This window comes from Sebastes umbrosus, chromosome 12, assembly GCF_015220745.1.
Source record: "Sebastes umbrosus isolate fSebUmb1 chromosome 12, fSebUmb1.pri, whole genome shotgun sequence".
NCBI lineage: Eukaryota > Metazoa > Chordata > Actinopteri > Perciformes > Sebastidae > Sebastes > Sebastes umbrosus.
Window position 1 is genome coordinate 11,500,860 of NC_051280.1, and position 18,332 is coordinate 11,519,191.

General features: G+C 43.2%; 1 protein-coding gene across 1 annotated transcript in view; it reads left to right on the forward strand.

Annotated features, from left to right (window-relative positions):
- Window positions 1-11,483: 11,483 nt before the first annotated feature.
- skila (SKI-like proto-oncogene a) overlaps window positions 11,484-18,332 on the forward strand; it is a 35,901-nt gene continuing 29,052 nt past the window's right edge. The window contains exon 1 of the mRNA XM_037786964.1: window positions 11,484-12,763. Coding sequence (XP_037642892.1) covers window positions 11,642-12,763 — 1,122 coding nt within the window. The 5' untranslated portion in view covers window positions 11,484-11,641. The remainder of the gene's footprint in view (window positions 12,764-18,332) is intronic.

An 18,332-nucleotide genomic window follows, 5' to 3' on the forward strand; every position in this document is an offset into this window, starting at 1 on the left:
CGATGCATTCTGGTAGCATTATGTTCCGAGAGACGGACCGTCACTTTGGCCGCTCCTCATTTGCATGAAGTTTAGGTCTAGGCTGCTTTGTGCAAATCAGGGGCGTCTGCTGCGACTCGCCGCCTCTGGAAACTCCTGAAGAAATTTTAAATTTACCATTGTCCATCTAAAATGAAGACAGATTCAGCAACTGCATGGCTTATTTCTCGCTTAAAATGTCTTCAGAAACACATTTTGGTTTGCTCCGGCTGGTGGGCGGTGCTTGGTATTTCCTCAACTGATCTCAACATGTCTGCCGGATCTCAAACTTTCTCATTTTTACAGCTAAACAGTACACTACAAGATGTTTCTGAAAACATTTTCCGTGAGAAATATGCATTACAGTAACAGAATATTGATTCATATTTGATCAGCGCTGCCTAGTTTGATCAGAGTTTGCGAGTGATTGACAGCTGCCTCTGTTGAATGAACAGCCAATAGGAACGCTCTCGCTCTGAAATGACCTGTGATTGGCCAAAGTCTCCCTTCACGGGCTAGATTTTTTTAAAGCCTGAAAACAGCCATGAGGAGGTCTGAGAAGTCGAGTTTTCTCTCAGAACACTTGAATTACAATATGTTGAAAGGTTATTATGTAAGTACGTGAGAAATAGGCATTACAGTAACAGAATATTGATTCATATTTGATCAGCGCTGCCTAGTTTGACTGTTTGATCGGAGTTCACGAGTGATTGACAGCTGTTCAGAGTCGGCAGGCTCCAGCTCGGCTCTGATTGGTTGTTTTCCTCCGGTCTGTGAAATCTTGCAGATGCCATGTGGAGCACCGGAGGACACGAAGGCACATGATTGTTTTTAGATTACCTGTCTCATGCACTACTGTCAGGATATAGTGACCGTTTTATAAAAATCACTTTTTTTAAATCATATTTGCTCCAATTCTACATGCGGCTGCTTTAAGGTGTGTAACCAAAGAAAAAAAACTGTAATGTGAAGTTACACATCAGTCCTACTAAAAAGTGGATTGTTTTTTGGTGCACTGTTGAGATCATGCAACCACACTCCCGTCTGAACAAACTGGTACCATCAGGCTTGTGACGGTTTTACTGCCGAGACCAGACCAGAGCTCTCAGAGACCCACATGGGTGTCTGGAGAGAAGGGAATTAGGCTTGAGTCGTTAAGCTTGAGCTTTTCCACTCCGGCTGCTTGTGTCTGCGCTGGTCACGTGACTCCCGCCTGGCTTTTAGAAGGCCCTCGGCGTACCCGGGGGTTAAAAGGTCATTGACACCATTGCCCTCCCCTTTGCCCCTCACACACTGCTGAGCGCTGAGAGGTGAAAAAAAAAGGGTCATGGAAATGATGATGTGTCAGAAATAATAAAACGGATTGATTTGTGTGCTGCAATAAGTCGCACAATGGTGGATAGAAACCCATTGTGTGAGGCTTATTTCACATCCTGCTCCACTAAACCATTGTATATTGTCTCAATTGAGCCAGATTTTGTGGAAAATTACTCCCCTTGTGCTATTACACGAGACAAATACAGCACTGCTGCACGCAGGACGAGGATAAATGTCTTTGCATAATTCTGTATTCCCATGATGGTGTGTTTGACATTGTTCCTGTGCCCTCTCCGGTGGAGAACGGGGGTACGCCTCCCCAGGCACTGTGGCTCCACATCACCCTGTGGAAGACACAGGGAAAACTAACCTTGTATAATTAATGGTGTAAAACGGAGGAGGATCTGAAAAAACATCCTGTTTTAATTGCTCTTATCTTGTTGGGTGTTTTATTCCGTCCCTGAAGGGATTAATTAAGCAGCAGAAGAATCATACTTGGTGCTAAATGCAATCCCTTAGTAAAACACACACTGCTATTTAAGGTGGATAGTGTTCTACTTGGCACGGTCTCCATGCTATCACACTACATTTACCGGCGCTCTTGACTGTAGCACTGAAGGTAATGAGTTGTTCTTCAGCATTTATAGTTTACAGCCTTCCTGTAAGACGGCTTCACATTAGTGTGTTCTATACTGAAGTGATTGTAATGATATAGTGAAGGCATCTTAAGATATCAAAGCAGTTGTTTCATTAGGAGACACTTGAGATGATTCCTCATGACCACTTACATACTGTATATGAATGAACGGGACGTTCAAGTAGAATAATTCTGCAGTAACATTCGTTGATTAGAAGAGGAGAGAAACATGCTGAAACATGTGAAATAAACCAGCAGGATTTATAGGAGAATAAAAGAATGTGCCATTTATTATACAAAATAAAAATGTCAAAAACAAGGACTTTGAAATAGAAATGCAATCACACCTACAGTGGTGGGTTATATTATGTTGAATGTCAAGTAGCAGTGTTTGGAAACCCCCTGGATGATGTATATGTCTGTCACATGTATGTTTTTCAGTGTGGTTTCAACTGACAATTGTTTTTGTCCTTTTGGCATATGTCAGACTATCAGTGTTAGAGGATAGGTTCATATTTCCCTTTCAAGTCTATCTTAATATATAGATTTCTCACGTGCCATATGTTTGGTGAAGTACGGGGGTCATTTTTCTGTATTGAGTATGGGGAGACCGGGGGCAATTGTACATTTTTTTATATTTTCCTTCATAACTCACAGATTAGTTGAAATACAGCAGTCATCTTTTGATATAAGAAACATATACGTGTGTCCTAATTAATAATACAATTGACATATATTCACTAATAAAGGACAAGACTATAATATTAAACTTAATGCAAGAAGTCATAGTGTTACAATTGCCCCCTTGGTGGGGTATAACACTGAACACTGTATATATATACATATATATATGTATATATATATATACATATATATATTTGTATATGTATATATATGTATATGTATATGTATATGTATATGTATATATATGTATATATATATGTATATATATGTATATGTATATATATGTGTGTATATATATATATATATACGTATATGTATATATATGTATATGTATATATATGTATATGTATATATATGTATATATATATATATATATATATGTATATGTATATATATGTAAATATATTTATATATATATATACATATATATAGGTGTGCTTATTATTATAATATTCAAACTTTCTGTAACATTATTTATACCAAACAAAGTATGTTTATTGATAACCTGCTATGCTAGAACAAACAGATTAGTTTTACCTTTTTAAATGTAAATTCTGTACATACAAAAAGTAACTTTTATACTTCAAAATATTTTTTGTTGTTGAAAACTTCTGTCGAGATAAAATGATCCTGCTGCTTTTCCACAGACAGAGAGAGAATCCTACTGAGCATGTGCAGAATAGGCGTCATCACTCTAGCTTGTTTCTGATTGGAGGAATTGAGTGTGTTACAACAGCTGCTGCCGCCATTTTGGACTGAATATGCTTATATTTATAATATTTTATCATTCATCACAGGCCATTTCAGTAAAGACATTAAATATGACAATACAAAATAATTTTGTTTTACTTTCATCCGGCACTTTACTTTTTTTTTTTTTTAACTTTTCATACGTTTTACTGGCGTCCGGTAGTCCTTTCAGTCCAAGATGGTGGAAGCGTAGCTTTGCTGCTGGGCGCTGATGCTGCAATGGAACAAACAAATGACTTTCACTTCTTGGCAATATAAGTTCTTTGCCCCCGGTCTCCCCTACTTTTACTTTTAACATTTTAAGTACATTTTGCTGATTATAGACCTTTTCTTTGCCATTCTGTTACCAGGGCAACAGCTTTGGTCCAAGTTTACTTTCTGTCAGCTACTGCATTAACAAACATTGCAACAGGAAATACAAAGGGGCCCATTTAGAGTGTTTATGTTGTCAAGTTTGAAAAGGTCTATACTTACATACTTTAACAGTAAAAGCATGTACAGACGTAGGCAAAGTTGTTGGTAACGTTCCGTTAAAGAGAGAAAAACCCACAATGGTCACTGAAATAACTTAAAACTGACAAAAGTAATAATAAATAAAAATTCACTGAAAATTAACTAATGAAAATCAGATATTGTTTTTGAATTATGGTTCAGCAGAATCATTTAAAAAAACAAACTAATGAAACTGGCCTAGACAAAAATGATGGTACCCTTAACTTAATATTTTGTTGCACAACCTTTTGAGGCAATCACTGCAATCAAGTGATTTCTGTAACTCTCAATGAGACTTCTGCACCTGTCGACAGGTATGTTGGCCCACTCCTCGTGAGCAAACTGCTCCAGCTGTCTCAGGTTTGAAGGGTGCCTTCTCCAGACTGCATGTTTCAGCTCCTTCCACAGATGTTCAATAGGATTTAGATCAGGGCTCATAGAAGGCCACTTCAGAATAGTCCAATGTTTAGTTCTTAGCCATTCTTGGGTGTTTTTAGCTGTGTTTTGGGTCATTATCCTGTTTGAGGACCCATGACCTGCAACTGAGACCAAGCTTTCTGACACTGGGCAGCACATTTCGCTCCAGAATGCCTTGATAGTCTTGAGATTTCATTGCATCCTGCACAGATTCAAGACACCCTGTGCCAGATGCAACAAAGCAGCCCCATAACATAACCGAGCCTCCTCCATGTTTCACATTAGGTACAGTGTTCTTTTCTTTGGATGCTTCATTTTTGCGTCTGTGAACATAGAGCTGATGTGACTTGCCAAAAAGCTCCAGTTTTGTCTCATCTGTCCAAAGGACATTCTCCCAGAAGCTTTGTGGCTTGTCAATATGCATTTTGGAAAATTCCAGTCTCGCTTTTTTATGATTTGGTGTCCTCCTCGGTTGTCTTCCATTAAGTCCACTTTGGCTCAAACAGTGACGGATGGTGCGATCTGACACTGATGTACCTTGACCTTGGAGTTCACCTCTAATCTCTTTGGAAGTTGTTCTGGGCTCTTTGGTTACCATTCGTGTTATCCGTCTCTTCAATATGTCATCAATTTTCCCCTTGCGGCCACGTCCAGGGAGGTAGGCTACAGTCCCATGGACCTTAAACTTCTGAATAATATGTGCAGCTGTAGTCACAGGAACGTCAAGCTGCTTGGAGATGGTCTTATAGCCTTTACCTTTAACATGAAGGTCTATAATGTTCTTTCTGATCTCTTGAGACAACTCTCTCCTTAGCTTTCTGTGGTCCATGTTCAGTGTGGTACACACCATGACACCAAACAGCACAGTGACTACTTTTCACCCTTTAAATAGGCAGACTGACTGATTACAAGTTTGAAGATACCTGTGATGCTAATTACAGGACACACCTTAGTTTAATATGTCCCTATGGTCACACTATTTTACATCTTTTCTAGGGGTACCATCATTTTTGTCCTGGCCAGTTTCATTAGTTTGTTTTTTAAAATGATTCTGTTGAACCACAATTCAAAAACAATATCTGATTTTCATTAGTTAATTTTCAGTAAATTTTTATTTATTATTACTTTTGTCAGTTTCAAGTTATTTCAGTGACCATTGTGGGTTTTTCTCTCTTTAACGGAACGTTACCAACAACTTTGCCTACGTCTGTAAGTGTAATGCCTTGAAAATGTTACTGAAGTAAAAGTTTTACTTCAGTAACATGGCAGACATTTTACTTGTATTTTTACTGTATGGTATTATTGAATACTTCCTCCACCACTGGTAATCACCCCTCCTGTCCATACTGATTGTTACGCAATCACACTTTTGCATGATTCCACTATAAGTCAATCTATGTCATGAAAATGCATTTCAAAATTCAGCTGAAGGAATGACTAAAACAATACCTGCACACTGCTGTCATTCCCAGTTCTTCTTCTTCTATTCTACATGGACATGAACTCATTTTAAACCAGAAATGATCTTCCTCAGGTGAAAGTTCACACCCCGGTACACACACTCAATTGCCATTTTATCAAATCAGAGACACGCACACATACACAGAGAGCAGAGCAGTAGCTGGACGTCTGCCTTAAACTGTATGACACCTCCGTCTCTGCGGTGAAGGTGTGTGACCTCAGACTAGCACTTCAGCAAGCATCATTACCCCAAATTACAGATACATCCACTGAACAACTCAGGGCATATTTCAATATCCCCCATTGATTCCAGACAGGATGTATGAAAACGACTGTGAGGTGTCCGCCCCCAGGGTCCACTTAGTACTAAGTCCAATAACAGTTAGACAGTCTCGGCTAATGGAGAGGCTTATCAATGTTCTTGTCTGATACACTCTTTCTGTGAATCCCAGCTCTTTCACAACTGCTGCACGCTACCTCATCCTTCAGCTTTTTGCTTTACCCCTAATGAACAATCAGTGCTGGTCACAATATGGCAGATATGAGATTAATTTACTCCCCGCAGTACACAGAGTGATGTTATTACAGGAAAATCAATGTCCCTCTTGTTGTTCTCTGGGGCTGGACAGGGTGTACGCACATCTGCTCTCATAATACAAATGCTGACCTTGCTGTCAAAGAGTGAGCCAGAGAGAGGCTGCGGCGAAACGGCCGACGGTGTTGTTTATCAAAGCTTTATCAAGCCTCTCTGCTCTCACAGACGTGTGACATCAGACTGTGGGTCAGTCAGCCAGCCAGCTGAGAAAAACTAAACAGTTTATGTAGATACAGAGCATGATAATCTTTAAAGATTAAGATTCCAGTCAATAATATGAGATGATAAGGGAATTCAACCTCCCTCGAATGAAAACATATTAGCTATAATTCATAAAATCTCATTCCTGACCTCCTCATGCTCAAATTTCATTAACTCCCATCATCACTAAAGGCACAATAGACTGCCTGAATGACCCCTTGACCTTTTGCAGAGCATAAAAAGAGTGTGGGGGGAGGTGTTGGAGAAGAAGCAACCCTTTTACCCACAGAGTTTGTCCTCTCTTATCCTCTCATTTTCACAAACTTGATGGAAAGCCAACGAGAGAGATAAAGCTTCCTGTCATGTCGGTTCATGCCAGGCTTCGTCCGAAATCGCATACTATGCACTACATACTCAATATGTCAACATACTTTTGTGTGAATAAAGACTAGTCTGTATCTTTTCGGCCACACTGAGCAGTAATTTACGGTGTCACTACCTGAGAGCCTCCTTGCCGGTTTGAGACGTGTAACCATGGCAACCCGTGCCAACCTCATGTGACCAAAACGACGGTTTGTGAGAATCATAAAGTCTGAATTAATTCAAAATATATATTATGCCTAGCAAAGTGAAATCTTATACTTACAGTTAAATTGAAGCGTTATTGACGTTAAAGATCTGGCCGTCACCGTCCGTTATGAACATTGTTGTTACTATCGCATTGCATTGTGGGATATTTATGCCGGCATAGTGTCCAGTGTCGCATAGTGTAATATTTCCCCAGAAATAGTATGCAAATACTATTGGTTTCACACTAAGCTTTCAGACATACTAAAATATCTCACATACTGTTTTAGCGTACTAAATAGCATGTTAGTGTGGAATTTTGGACGTTATCACTGTCAATAACTCTGACCTACAACAGGATTCAAGCCAGATTTGGAACATGAAGATGAATCTTTAAAAGAATAGTTTTATGGCAGATACTACCTCCAAATCAAAGAAGTATTATGTGAAAATTTGGGCTGTCAAAGTTAATGCGATAATAACGCGTTAATGCAAAATCGTTTTAACACCACTAATTTCATCAACGGAATAACGTAAACGATCTTTCGGAGGTTGTAGTGGACTCAATAAAGCTAGAGTGAAGATACTGATATCATATGAATCTAGTAAACCTAAGGAATCCATTGGTACCAACCATGTCATACTAACTTGTCGCGAAGGAGGCTAAATAACGCTCCAAACTTGCACTAAATCATGTCCATTTTCAAAGGGGTCCCTTGACCTCTGACCTCAAGATATGTGGATGAAAATGGGTTCTATGGGTACCCACGAGTCTCCCCTTTACAGATATGCCCACTTTATGATAATCACATGCAGTTTGGGGCAAGTCATAGTCAAGTCAGCACACTGACACACAGCTGTTGTTGCCTGTTGGGCTTGAGTCTGTCATGTTATGATTTGAGCATATTTTTATGCTAAATGCAGTACCTGTGAGGGTTTCTGGACAATATTAGTAATTGTTTTTTGTTGTTAATTGATTTCCAATAATAAATATATATATACAAGTGCAGAAAGCAAGCACGTTTGGCCACTCCCATGTTGATAAGAGTATTAAATATTTGACAGATCTCTCTTTAAGGTACATTTTGAACAAATAAAAAAATGTGTGATTAATTTGTTATTAATCATGGACAATCATGCCTATAGAGTACGGTCTAAGATCGGCTCTATATATAAAGCGTCTTGAGATAACTTCTGTTATGATTTGACGTTATATAAAAATAAATTGAATTGAAATTGTATATTGAAATTAAAAATGTTAATCAATTGACAGCCCCACTGAAAATTTAGAGCAGAAAATACAATTTTAAAATCAAATTCCCTCCTTGAAATAAGCTTGAAGTAAAACCAATCCTGTATTAAAGAGCCACTACAGTGAGGACCCTATTCTGGAGCCCTTTAAGACCCTCTATCAGTCCCCGGACTCTAGTTTGGGCATCCAGCCTGCTGTTGACGTCTATCTCTCCACCTCTCTCTCTCTCTGCTCACAGCTCACAGCTTTTACTGCTGCTGGAGGAAACACAAATCTGCTATAGGCTGTGCTAGACAGACAAACAGACAGACAGGCAGACAGACAGACAGACAGGCAGACAGGCAGGCAGACAGACGAGAGACACCCCCGCATAGTTTCCGTCAGCCGGCCGGGTGACGTCTCCGCCTCTCTCTCTCTCTCTCAGCCAGCAGCCAGCCCGTGTGCAGTGTGACGTCGCGGGGCTGTAGTGGAGCCTCTAGCTGCATCTTGTTGACGGTCCGCCAGGCTTCTCCAGTACTGAGAGGACTCCGCACCAGAGAGGACGAACCACCGACACACCGACACACAACACCGACACACGCAGCAGCAGCCGGTTTACAGGCAAGTGTTTGTTTACTCGATTAAAATATAAAGATAGAGCTTTTTAAAAATGGACGGTTTTATTAAAACAGTGTTTGGTAACGGAATCAACGGCTATTAACGGTTGATAACAGAATCAACGGCTAATAACGGTTGATAACAGAATCAACGGCTAATAACGGTTGGTAACGAGAATCAACGGCTACTAATGGTTGGTAACGGATTCAACTGCTACTAACGGTTGGTAACGGAATCAACGGCTACTAACGTGTTCAACTGACGGAGCGGAGCTGGAGCGGAGGTGCGAAGCTAACCTGGTTCAGTTAGCCCGCTGTGTCGCTCTCTATCTGGGGGTTAGCCTGCTGTGATGTTAGCCTCTCTGTTTAGCCAGCTTTATCGCCTAACTAACCCGGGTTATCCTTCTCTAGTCGCTGCTGTTTATCCCTCTCTGTGAATAGCCTGGTTAAGGGGTTAAGTTAGCCTGTCTGAGCTGTGTAGAGCCGTGTTAGCCTGCTTCACAGCCCTCTATGCTGGTTACACTGCTGTATAGTACCGGGGGGGTGAACTGGAGGAGCTAGCTCAGCTTGCTAACACTATCACTATTGAACAGCTAAAGACTTTTATTTTCTTAATTGATTTCCAAACAAATGCGCATATTTTTACGGTTTTTTTGTACGTTTTTTTTTTTGCCTGGACATCTTTATTTGACACACAAATGCGTGATATGTGGTTTAAAGCTGGTTTGACCGTCGTCAGCTCAGGCACCGCTACCTGTGTGTGTGTGTGTTTAACATAACGGTGGAGAGCTGCTGCGGTTGTAAACCACCACCAGGTCGGTGTGTGTGTGTGTGTAATAAGGCTGCTGGACCGCGGTGCCTTCCTTCCTCCCCCCTAGACCAGACCAGACTGTAGTGTAGACAGTGAATGTCATTATCAGCGCTGTCTGCATACCAGTGTGCCGTCGTGGCGAGCCAGCAGAGGAGGCAGAGAGGAGGCGAGGAACAGGCTTACAGACTGGAGGAGAGAGGAGGAGGAGGTGGGGGGATATATAGCTGTGGATGGAGCAGAGCTGGAGCTTTATTATTATACTGCGTGGTGTCCTTGCAGCAGAAACAAGGATACATGAAGTGGAGGTGACTTTAAGAAATATCTCCTAATATAGCTATTAATGGCTGTGATGGTTGTTTGAGAAATAGCATATTTCAGTGAAGCAATGCGGATGTTGAGCTATTCTGACGATGGTGAGAAGCTGTCTCTCTCTCTGTGAATGTATTGGTCGCTGATTTGAATTTATTGTTTTTTTTTTCTTTCCTTCAATCGGCCCACGGTGATATTTGCCATTAAAACCGCCCACAAACATCAACCCCTCTTCGGAGCAGAGCTGGAGGTTTATTGCTCCGCCGCAGCGTTTCAGTCAGTCGGTGGAAAAAAAAAAAACCGATGGGATGATGCTGACATTTGCAAAAGCATGCAAATCCATGCACCGTGCTCAATTAAACGAAAGTGCCTTTTCTTTTTTTTGACTAGCCAAAAAAAAAATCCAAATTTAGTGTTGATTTATAAATCAAAATGCATTTCACGACAACCTAGTAAATGTTGCGTTTTCAAGCTGCGTTCAGTCTGCCGTGTCTTGGTGTCATATTGCAGCAGTAGCCATTATCATCTAGATTGCGTTTTAAATTGGGGGATACCAGCTATAAGTGTTGTTTACCTTATTACAGTCGATTTAGTAATCCCAGCAGTAAAGCCTGGGAGTAAAAAAAAAAGGGGGAAACACCGTTTTCCATACTGCTGCATGTCAAGCTGTGAAAGGCCCGAGAGAAGGGGACGACCGCTGTTAACGCTTTTATCAATTGTTTTTCATGGAGTTGATGGGGTCAGCGTGGGGTAAGCAGACCTAAGGGGAAGGCACAATATGGTTGGGAAGGACACTTTCATTTGCTAAGTGAAATGTTTTTGACCATTGTATCAGCCTTACATTAACAATGTAACAGGAGAGGGGCAGGGTGGTGGGGAATTTCACTGGGGTTGTTGTCATGTCTGGTCAACTGGTTTCGCTTGTTAAAATTCTCACTTTGTGCTGGAAAGTTTGTTTCAAAACCTTTGGTGAAAACCTAAATGTAAATCCCCCCCCCCCCCTTCCTGGGTTCAATTACAAGGGCTGAGAAAGCCTTGTGTTTGTGTGAAGTATGGTAATGGCCATTTGGTTTAGTGGGCAGCCATTGACCTCTTCAGCCCCCAGCTGGGACAAGGGCCATAAAACATTTAAACTCTTTATGGATATTTCATGCTCCACAACATTTTTTTAATGAGATCGTTTTTAGTGTGTTTATTCATCTATAGAACATTTATTGATTAGCTATAGTTTAGATATTGACTAGGGTTGTCCCGAATACTATTTTTTGGTTTCGAAGCTTGAGAAATATTCGAGGCATTCGGGTCGGCCCTAATATTGAATGATTTTTTTCCTGCCTCTTCTCTGTTTTCTAAATTTCTGTTTTTTCACACTCAGGAATCGGATCAGAACATAGAAAACTTCAGTCATCATCATGCATGTGTATAACTACCAGAAGATTTGTGTCATTTGAAAAGACTTATAAAGAAAAATAGACTCAGAGGAATACGAGAACTCAGTCAGCAGACCGAAACGACAATAACCCAGTGCTTAGACATGGCCAGCACCCAGACCAGTTTGAAAACCCCTTTCAAAGACTTGACCTCATTCAAGGGCAACATGAAACGGCTGTACAGAGAGCGACTGGAGGACGCGCCCATCAAGAAGCGAGTGATGGCGGAGATCAACCTGAAGCGTCGGAGCTTGGATTGCCTCCCCAAAACTCCCAAGGTGAAGAGGGAGCATATCGAGGATATGTGCCACGACTCTGACATGGATGTAGAGGGCCGGGCTGAACTGCACATGGTGGGCTCTGCTAAAGCCCTGGACCTGAGCCCGGGGCTCAAACACACACTGGCCCAGTTCACCCTCAGCAGCCAGAGCTCCCTCGGGGGCCCGGCTGCCTTCTCAGCCCGCACCGGCAACGAGCATTCCCCGCACGGCATGCCCCCCTTGCCCTCCCCTCCTGTCCTGGGAGGGGGCCCTCTGCTGGTTCCCTGTGACAGCTCCACTGAACTCACCCACTCGCTGCTAGAAGGAGAGTCTATCTCCTGCTTCGTCGTTGGGGGAGAGAAGCGGCTCTGCCTGCCCCAGGTGCTCAACTCCGTGCTCCGCGACTTCTCGCTGCAGCAGATCAACACTGTGTGCGACGAGCTCTACGTCTACTGCTCACGTTGCGACGCTGAGCAGCTGCACATCCTCAAGGTGCTGGGCATTCTGCCGTTCAACGCACCTTCCTGTGGCCTCATTACACTGACGGATGCACAGCGGCTGTGCAACGCTCTGCTGCGTCCCGGGGCGGCCTTGCCCGCCGACCCCAGCGGTAAGCTGTCGACCCAGGGCCTGCTGAAGGAGAGTGAAGCCAGTTTCCAGGTGGAGCACCAGTGTTTGGGGAAGTGCCAGGGTCTCTTTGTGCCCCAGTTCTACACCCAGCCTGAGGCGCCCTGCATCCAGTGCGTCGAGTGCCAGTTGCTCTTTTCACCACAGAAGTTTGTCATGCATTCACACAAGTCACCCGATAAGAGGACCTGCCACTGGGGCTTTGACTCAGCCAAGTGGCCCTGCTACCTGCAGCTTGCCAGGAAGTACCAAGACATGCCTGAGGAGCCGAAGCTCAAGCAGCTCCTGGACGAGGTCAAAGAGAAGTTCCACTACCAGCTCAAGAGGTCGCTAGACAAAGTAAGTGCACTTCTGAATTATACCTGTGTCTTTGTGTGTTTGCATGCACTAAAATGTCATTCATCATCATCATTCTGGTAAGGAAGCCAATTAAAACAGTTTTATTACGTTTGGTAGTGTCTGTGTATTCAGCAGTTTTGACTAGACTACCTTACAGTTGGTGTTTTCTTAAACCTGCGTTGACCTAGTATGTGTTAAAAAGGCCTGGGACAGGTGGTGACATCTGCCTGGACAGGTCTGATCAGACGTGGTTAGGCCAGCTGGCCACAGCTGAAGGGGAAGTGCATCATTTGTCCCCCCGGGTCACCTGGAGGTCACTGGGAATGTCACTGAACAAAAGGCCAACATAGGAGATTCAGGAAGAGCCTCTTTAACTCCAAAACTATATGTCAGCAGTTAATAGTTGTACCCTTTACCTAACTGCAAAATCTTAAAAAAAAAAAAACATTTTGTAGTTTGCCCAAGGTAACTGGAATTTGTCGTTTAGCACATTCCTACACAATCTGAGCAAATGGAAAGGAAAGTTCAAACCAACACATTTTTGGCTGGTTAGACGTTATATGGCGTCTGTTAGAGAATTGTTTTATAAATCCTTTTAAGTTGCTTAGCAACTTGGACAAAATACAGGTGCGTCTTGAAATAAGGAAATGTCTAGACACAGCTCTAGGACTGGAACTTAGACATCATTAGTGAACCTTTTACCTCCAGGCAAACCTGAAAGTGAAACGGCTACAGTGCATAATTTACCAGTAGTTATCACTGAAAGCAAGAATGCTGCAGTCTTCCAAATGATTTTGGCCGATGATTGAGGATTTTGCCGATTCTTTTTATTCTTGCTGTGTAAAAAACATCAGGTCAATGCAGTATCTAAGCCACAAGGGCAGCGAGCCTATTGAAAAGTCAGCATTCAGTGGGGGGAAAAGCTCTAGATTGTTTCCCTGCCATTGACTGGTTTATGTCTCATGACCTCCCTCTGACCACAGTGGACTGCCCTTTTCCTATTGTTTTGTGGGTGACGGTGGGGTTGTGTTTTTGTCTGTATGGTGTGGTTTGTTCACACCCAAATCCACCAGTTCAGATTTATTTTAGGTGAAGTACACCAACTTTAGCCAGCAAACATATTGAACAGGAACGGGCTCTACTACAACCCTTGCTGGCATGATTTATTTGTGCTAGTAGTACAGTAGGCAGCAGGTTAAATGAGTGTGTAGAGCGATTGTATTCATTTCATAGTGTGTGCAGGTGTTAGTATACACATTTCTGGAACACATTCAGTATTGTTTGTGTACCTGGGATAGGGAAATGCCTTGCTTTTTTTTCTGTCTGGTTAACGTGGTGTCTGAATGTGCCGGAAATACCGTCTGCTGTCTCGTCCAGAATCCCGACCGCATTCCTGTCTCGCCTCTTCCCAATTGTCTTCCTCCTCTTTCTCCGCCTCGGTTTAAGGTATGCATCTTGGAAGACGTAGACATTCTTTCTCAAAGGCAGAGACGTTTTTAATACCACAGAGGAAACACATACACACAAACAGCAACGTACACAGACCACAGACGCAACACACATGTACAAAAACATATGGTCAAGTTGGATGATGAGTGTGTGTGTGTGTGTGTGTGTGGTGTGTGTTTAGTTTATGTGTGAGACATTGCCAACATTGCGTGTAATGAGCTGCTAACTGGAGGCTAGTATGACACATCTTTGTCTCTCTCTCTGTCTCACACGTTGCCAGTCTCTCTGGAGCCTCTGTCTCACCACAGTTTCAGGTGCTGTCTTCTCTCTCGGGTGATTTCTCAAGTTTTTTTTTCCTTTTCGTCGTTGCTTCTTTTTTTTTTATCTGGCAGCTATTGCTGGGTGGTAGTGACTAGATTTTATCTTGCTCTGTTATTTGTGAGGGTTTGGCTTGATCGGAAATGGCGTTGTCAAATTAAAAGTGAAACTTCAGTTCACATTTGTACAGACGGAGAAAGTCACAAATTGCCAAATTCCTGGAAAGACAGTTGCCTGTGAGTGTACAGGAAGTAGGTAATTTTGGCATTAAAAGAGGATGCCACTCTACCCCCATGCCTAAGCGGATGTACTGGTGTGCGAAAGGTCATTTGCCAGAGAAAGAGGTGACCTGGCAGTGTCCTACTTCACCCAGCCAGGACAAGTCCATCCACTCTCTGTTTATGTGTGCGTATTTGTGTAATGAAAGTGTGTGTTTGACTGAACAGGAAGTGAGGCAGACGGACATGTCTCTCACCCTGAACATCCTCCAGACTCTCTGTGTCCAGCCGCCTCCGCTGCACTGGCTGTGTGACTCATACTTTCCACATCCCAGTGGATGTTAGTGGAAGCCTAGCCAGGCAGCTTATAGTCACACATGCTTTTTGGAAAGATGGCTCGCCTCGGTGTGTTGGTCTAACCCCGGCTGCAGACCCTTTTCCCAGTGGCCCTTATTTACACACAGTGTCAATGTGCACATTTACAAGCGGTTCATAGTTTTACCAGAGAGCTCTGGGACCTCTAAAAGAGAAGAGACACGAACAAGGGAGCCTTCTGGAAGTTTTTTTCCCACCTTCTCTAATGGCTACTGGTCGCATATCCTGTTAGGAGTGTTTGGTTTGAGAAGGTGCAGTTAAAAACTCCAGGACTTGCTCTCTATAAACGGCGCTTTGTGCCTCGAGGCACTGCTAGCCTGTCTACTGATCCCTGCTGTGTAAATAGAGTTTGCTAGACAGACGCCACCAACAGACAGCAACAAGGTGAAGCCTTATCTCAAGCGTTACATTAGTATCTGACAGACAATGAGTTCATTTTGCCTCCGGGGGATGTGATGATGGACAATTGTACTTTCCACTGAGACAAGATCATGTGTCGTCATTTTTATTGGGTGATTTTCTTTCTATCACACAAGACGGGAAGCAACAGAAATTCCCATTGATGATCGTCATTTTGTTTATATTTGTGTTTAAATGGCATATCATCACGCAAGCAGTGTATTACAAAATAGGCAAAATCCCCAGTAGCACTCTGTGAACGCAAACAAAGATACACAAAGGTCATTTTTACAGTCAAAATGTAAATAATTTTGTGTGGTGTCATTGGTTTAATTTACCAGAATCACAAACTTTTCTTAGTTTGTATGTCTAAAGTAGAAAAAAGTATGCTGTTTTGAAATAAGAAAACATTATGGTATGATATTTTAGACATGTTTCCCCCACCCTAGTGAGCATAACCCCAGAGGAACATAGTGAACATAGCTGTGTGTTGCCTATTTGCCTCAGCGTTGTTTGCGGCGTCGTGCTGGCCCAGAGTCAGAAGTGTCAGACGGAGAGAACAGCCTTCCTCTGTCTGTCTCGCTGGCTGGGCTGACACAGTGGCTGCGGCACAGACGGCAGACAGCTGCATCTCTCTGGCTTCCTCTATTTGCTATTTGGAAACCAGTGACTTCATTACCGCAGACCAGTGCAGCTGCACTCTCTGGCTGTCTCCTGGGCTCTCTGTCTGTCTGCTTGTCAGTCATTCTCTTGGGCTGTATCTAATTGGATTTTGGCGGGCATGCTAATCGCTCACTGTGCTGCATTTGCTATATCTTCCTCTACCTCTGCCTCTATCATGACGTCAATCTTCCATCTGCTTTCTTCTCTTGGGATCACCCATCTTGAGTTATGGCCTTCAGTGCCATCCCTCGCTCACCATCATCACTTTTATTCTAACCCCAGACGGTTCTGCTGTTGCCCACATGTGTCTGTAAACGCTCAATACCCCCTGGGCCCCAATCAGCGGACAGTAACAAAATAAGCAGCCAAATGACCCGATAAGTCGATCGTTACATAAGCAATAAGACCACTTGTGTGCGTCTACAAGGCAGATGAAAGGAAAGCCAGTGGCTATTGATCAGGTCTTCGACCTTGATGGATGTGGCGAGTTGTTGGGTGACACGGACACTGAATAGAGGAGGCGATGGACCAAGAGGGAGACATGAGGAAACGGAAGAAGAGTGAAATGAGGAGACTCCGGCTACATCCACACTAATACACTTTTGTTTTAAAATGCATCACTTTTGCTACGTTTATACCTAGCCTCCACACTACACGGGCGTTTTTAAGCCCCTAAAACGGAGGTGTTTGAAAAAGCTGCTGACCCCGTTTTAGTTTTAAAACTCCGGGGTTGCGTTTTAGTCTGGACGGACAGAAACGGAGACCTTTTGAAGACGATGATGCAGACACCCACGTTCGCTTCTTGATTGGCTGTTATCAGTCATGAAGGTGTCCTTCCCTGATGCGTCACTCCCCATCATGTGAACCGTTACCGGAAGAAAACAAACATCAGCCTCGACCACCAGTAATTTCAACATGGATAACAAATTACAAGCGTTGTTGACCTGGTTGTCTATGCTAACAGGTGTTGTGCAGTTAAATTCTGCATTTTATAACGCTACTACTGCCTACATGCGCATGAGGCAAGCTAATATTTGAGCACTTTACATCAATTCCCGTGTCCAGCGCCGCTTCTTGTTTACACCGGCATGTGCATGCCTTGTGTACATGAATGGTCATGTGATATGTGTTTTCAGGCGTGGTAGTATGGACGGATATTAATTCTGAAACAGTCCTAAAACGCTAGCCTGAACGGAGATCGTTTTAAAACGCTTATTTAAAACGAAAACTTGTTAGTGTGGATGTAGACTCAGTTACAGGGGCCACAGCTGGTGTTGCATAAGTTCCTGCCTGTGTTCAGACATGTGTATCAGTTTCACAGAGTTAACCTCTGCTTCTGCCTCAACTTTGCAACTCAGACAGTCTGCCAGACAGAAGTCGCGTCACACAGACACATAAAGGGTATCTGTGGTCAGAAAACACACCACCCCCGGGGAAGGCACTTGAGCAAATGAGGTAAGGGCGGAGAAGAGAAGTAAAGATGTGAAGAAGAAGATGAGAGGGTAAGGCCGAGAGGGGTGGGTCTGGCTGTTGTCTCGGTCACAAACTGCTCTACGCTTTGGTCGTCTTCCATGAAACATGCCGTGTCCACAGCCATTAGGTTGTTACAGGGAGCTTGGGCCCCAGCTCTTCTTTCCCCCAGTTGAAAATTAACCTCTCTAAGACCTGAGTTGAACCACAAATCTAGCCTGGAACAGCCCTCTTGGTTGGCCAATCACATGCCTGCTAGCTCGCATTTCCCCAGCTTACACTCTCTCCTTTGCCCCCCACCCCACCACAAGACACCCATACACATATTTCTATGTCTGTTTGTGCATTTTCCGAAGAACAATTATCCACTTATACTGAATACACAGCAGCTTCTTTGAACGCCGGTCCAGAGTAACCTACTACAGTCTATCACGCCTGTATGTAGTTTGGTGTAGGAGGCTGTCCGTGTTTGCTGTGCACAACAGGCTGTGCCCTGGCCAGTGTTTGCTGCCTGTTGTAAAGGGCTAAATGGGGCCCCGCAAGGTAAGAGGGGCTGAGCCGAGGGGCCTCTGGTATGTCATCATCAGGTCAGTGCCAGTATCACAGCTCTGTAACAGCACTGCAGCTCACTGGAGGAACGCCAAAGTCATTACTTCTCATGCTTTTTCTTAAATAGA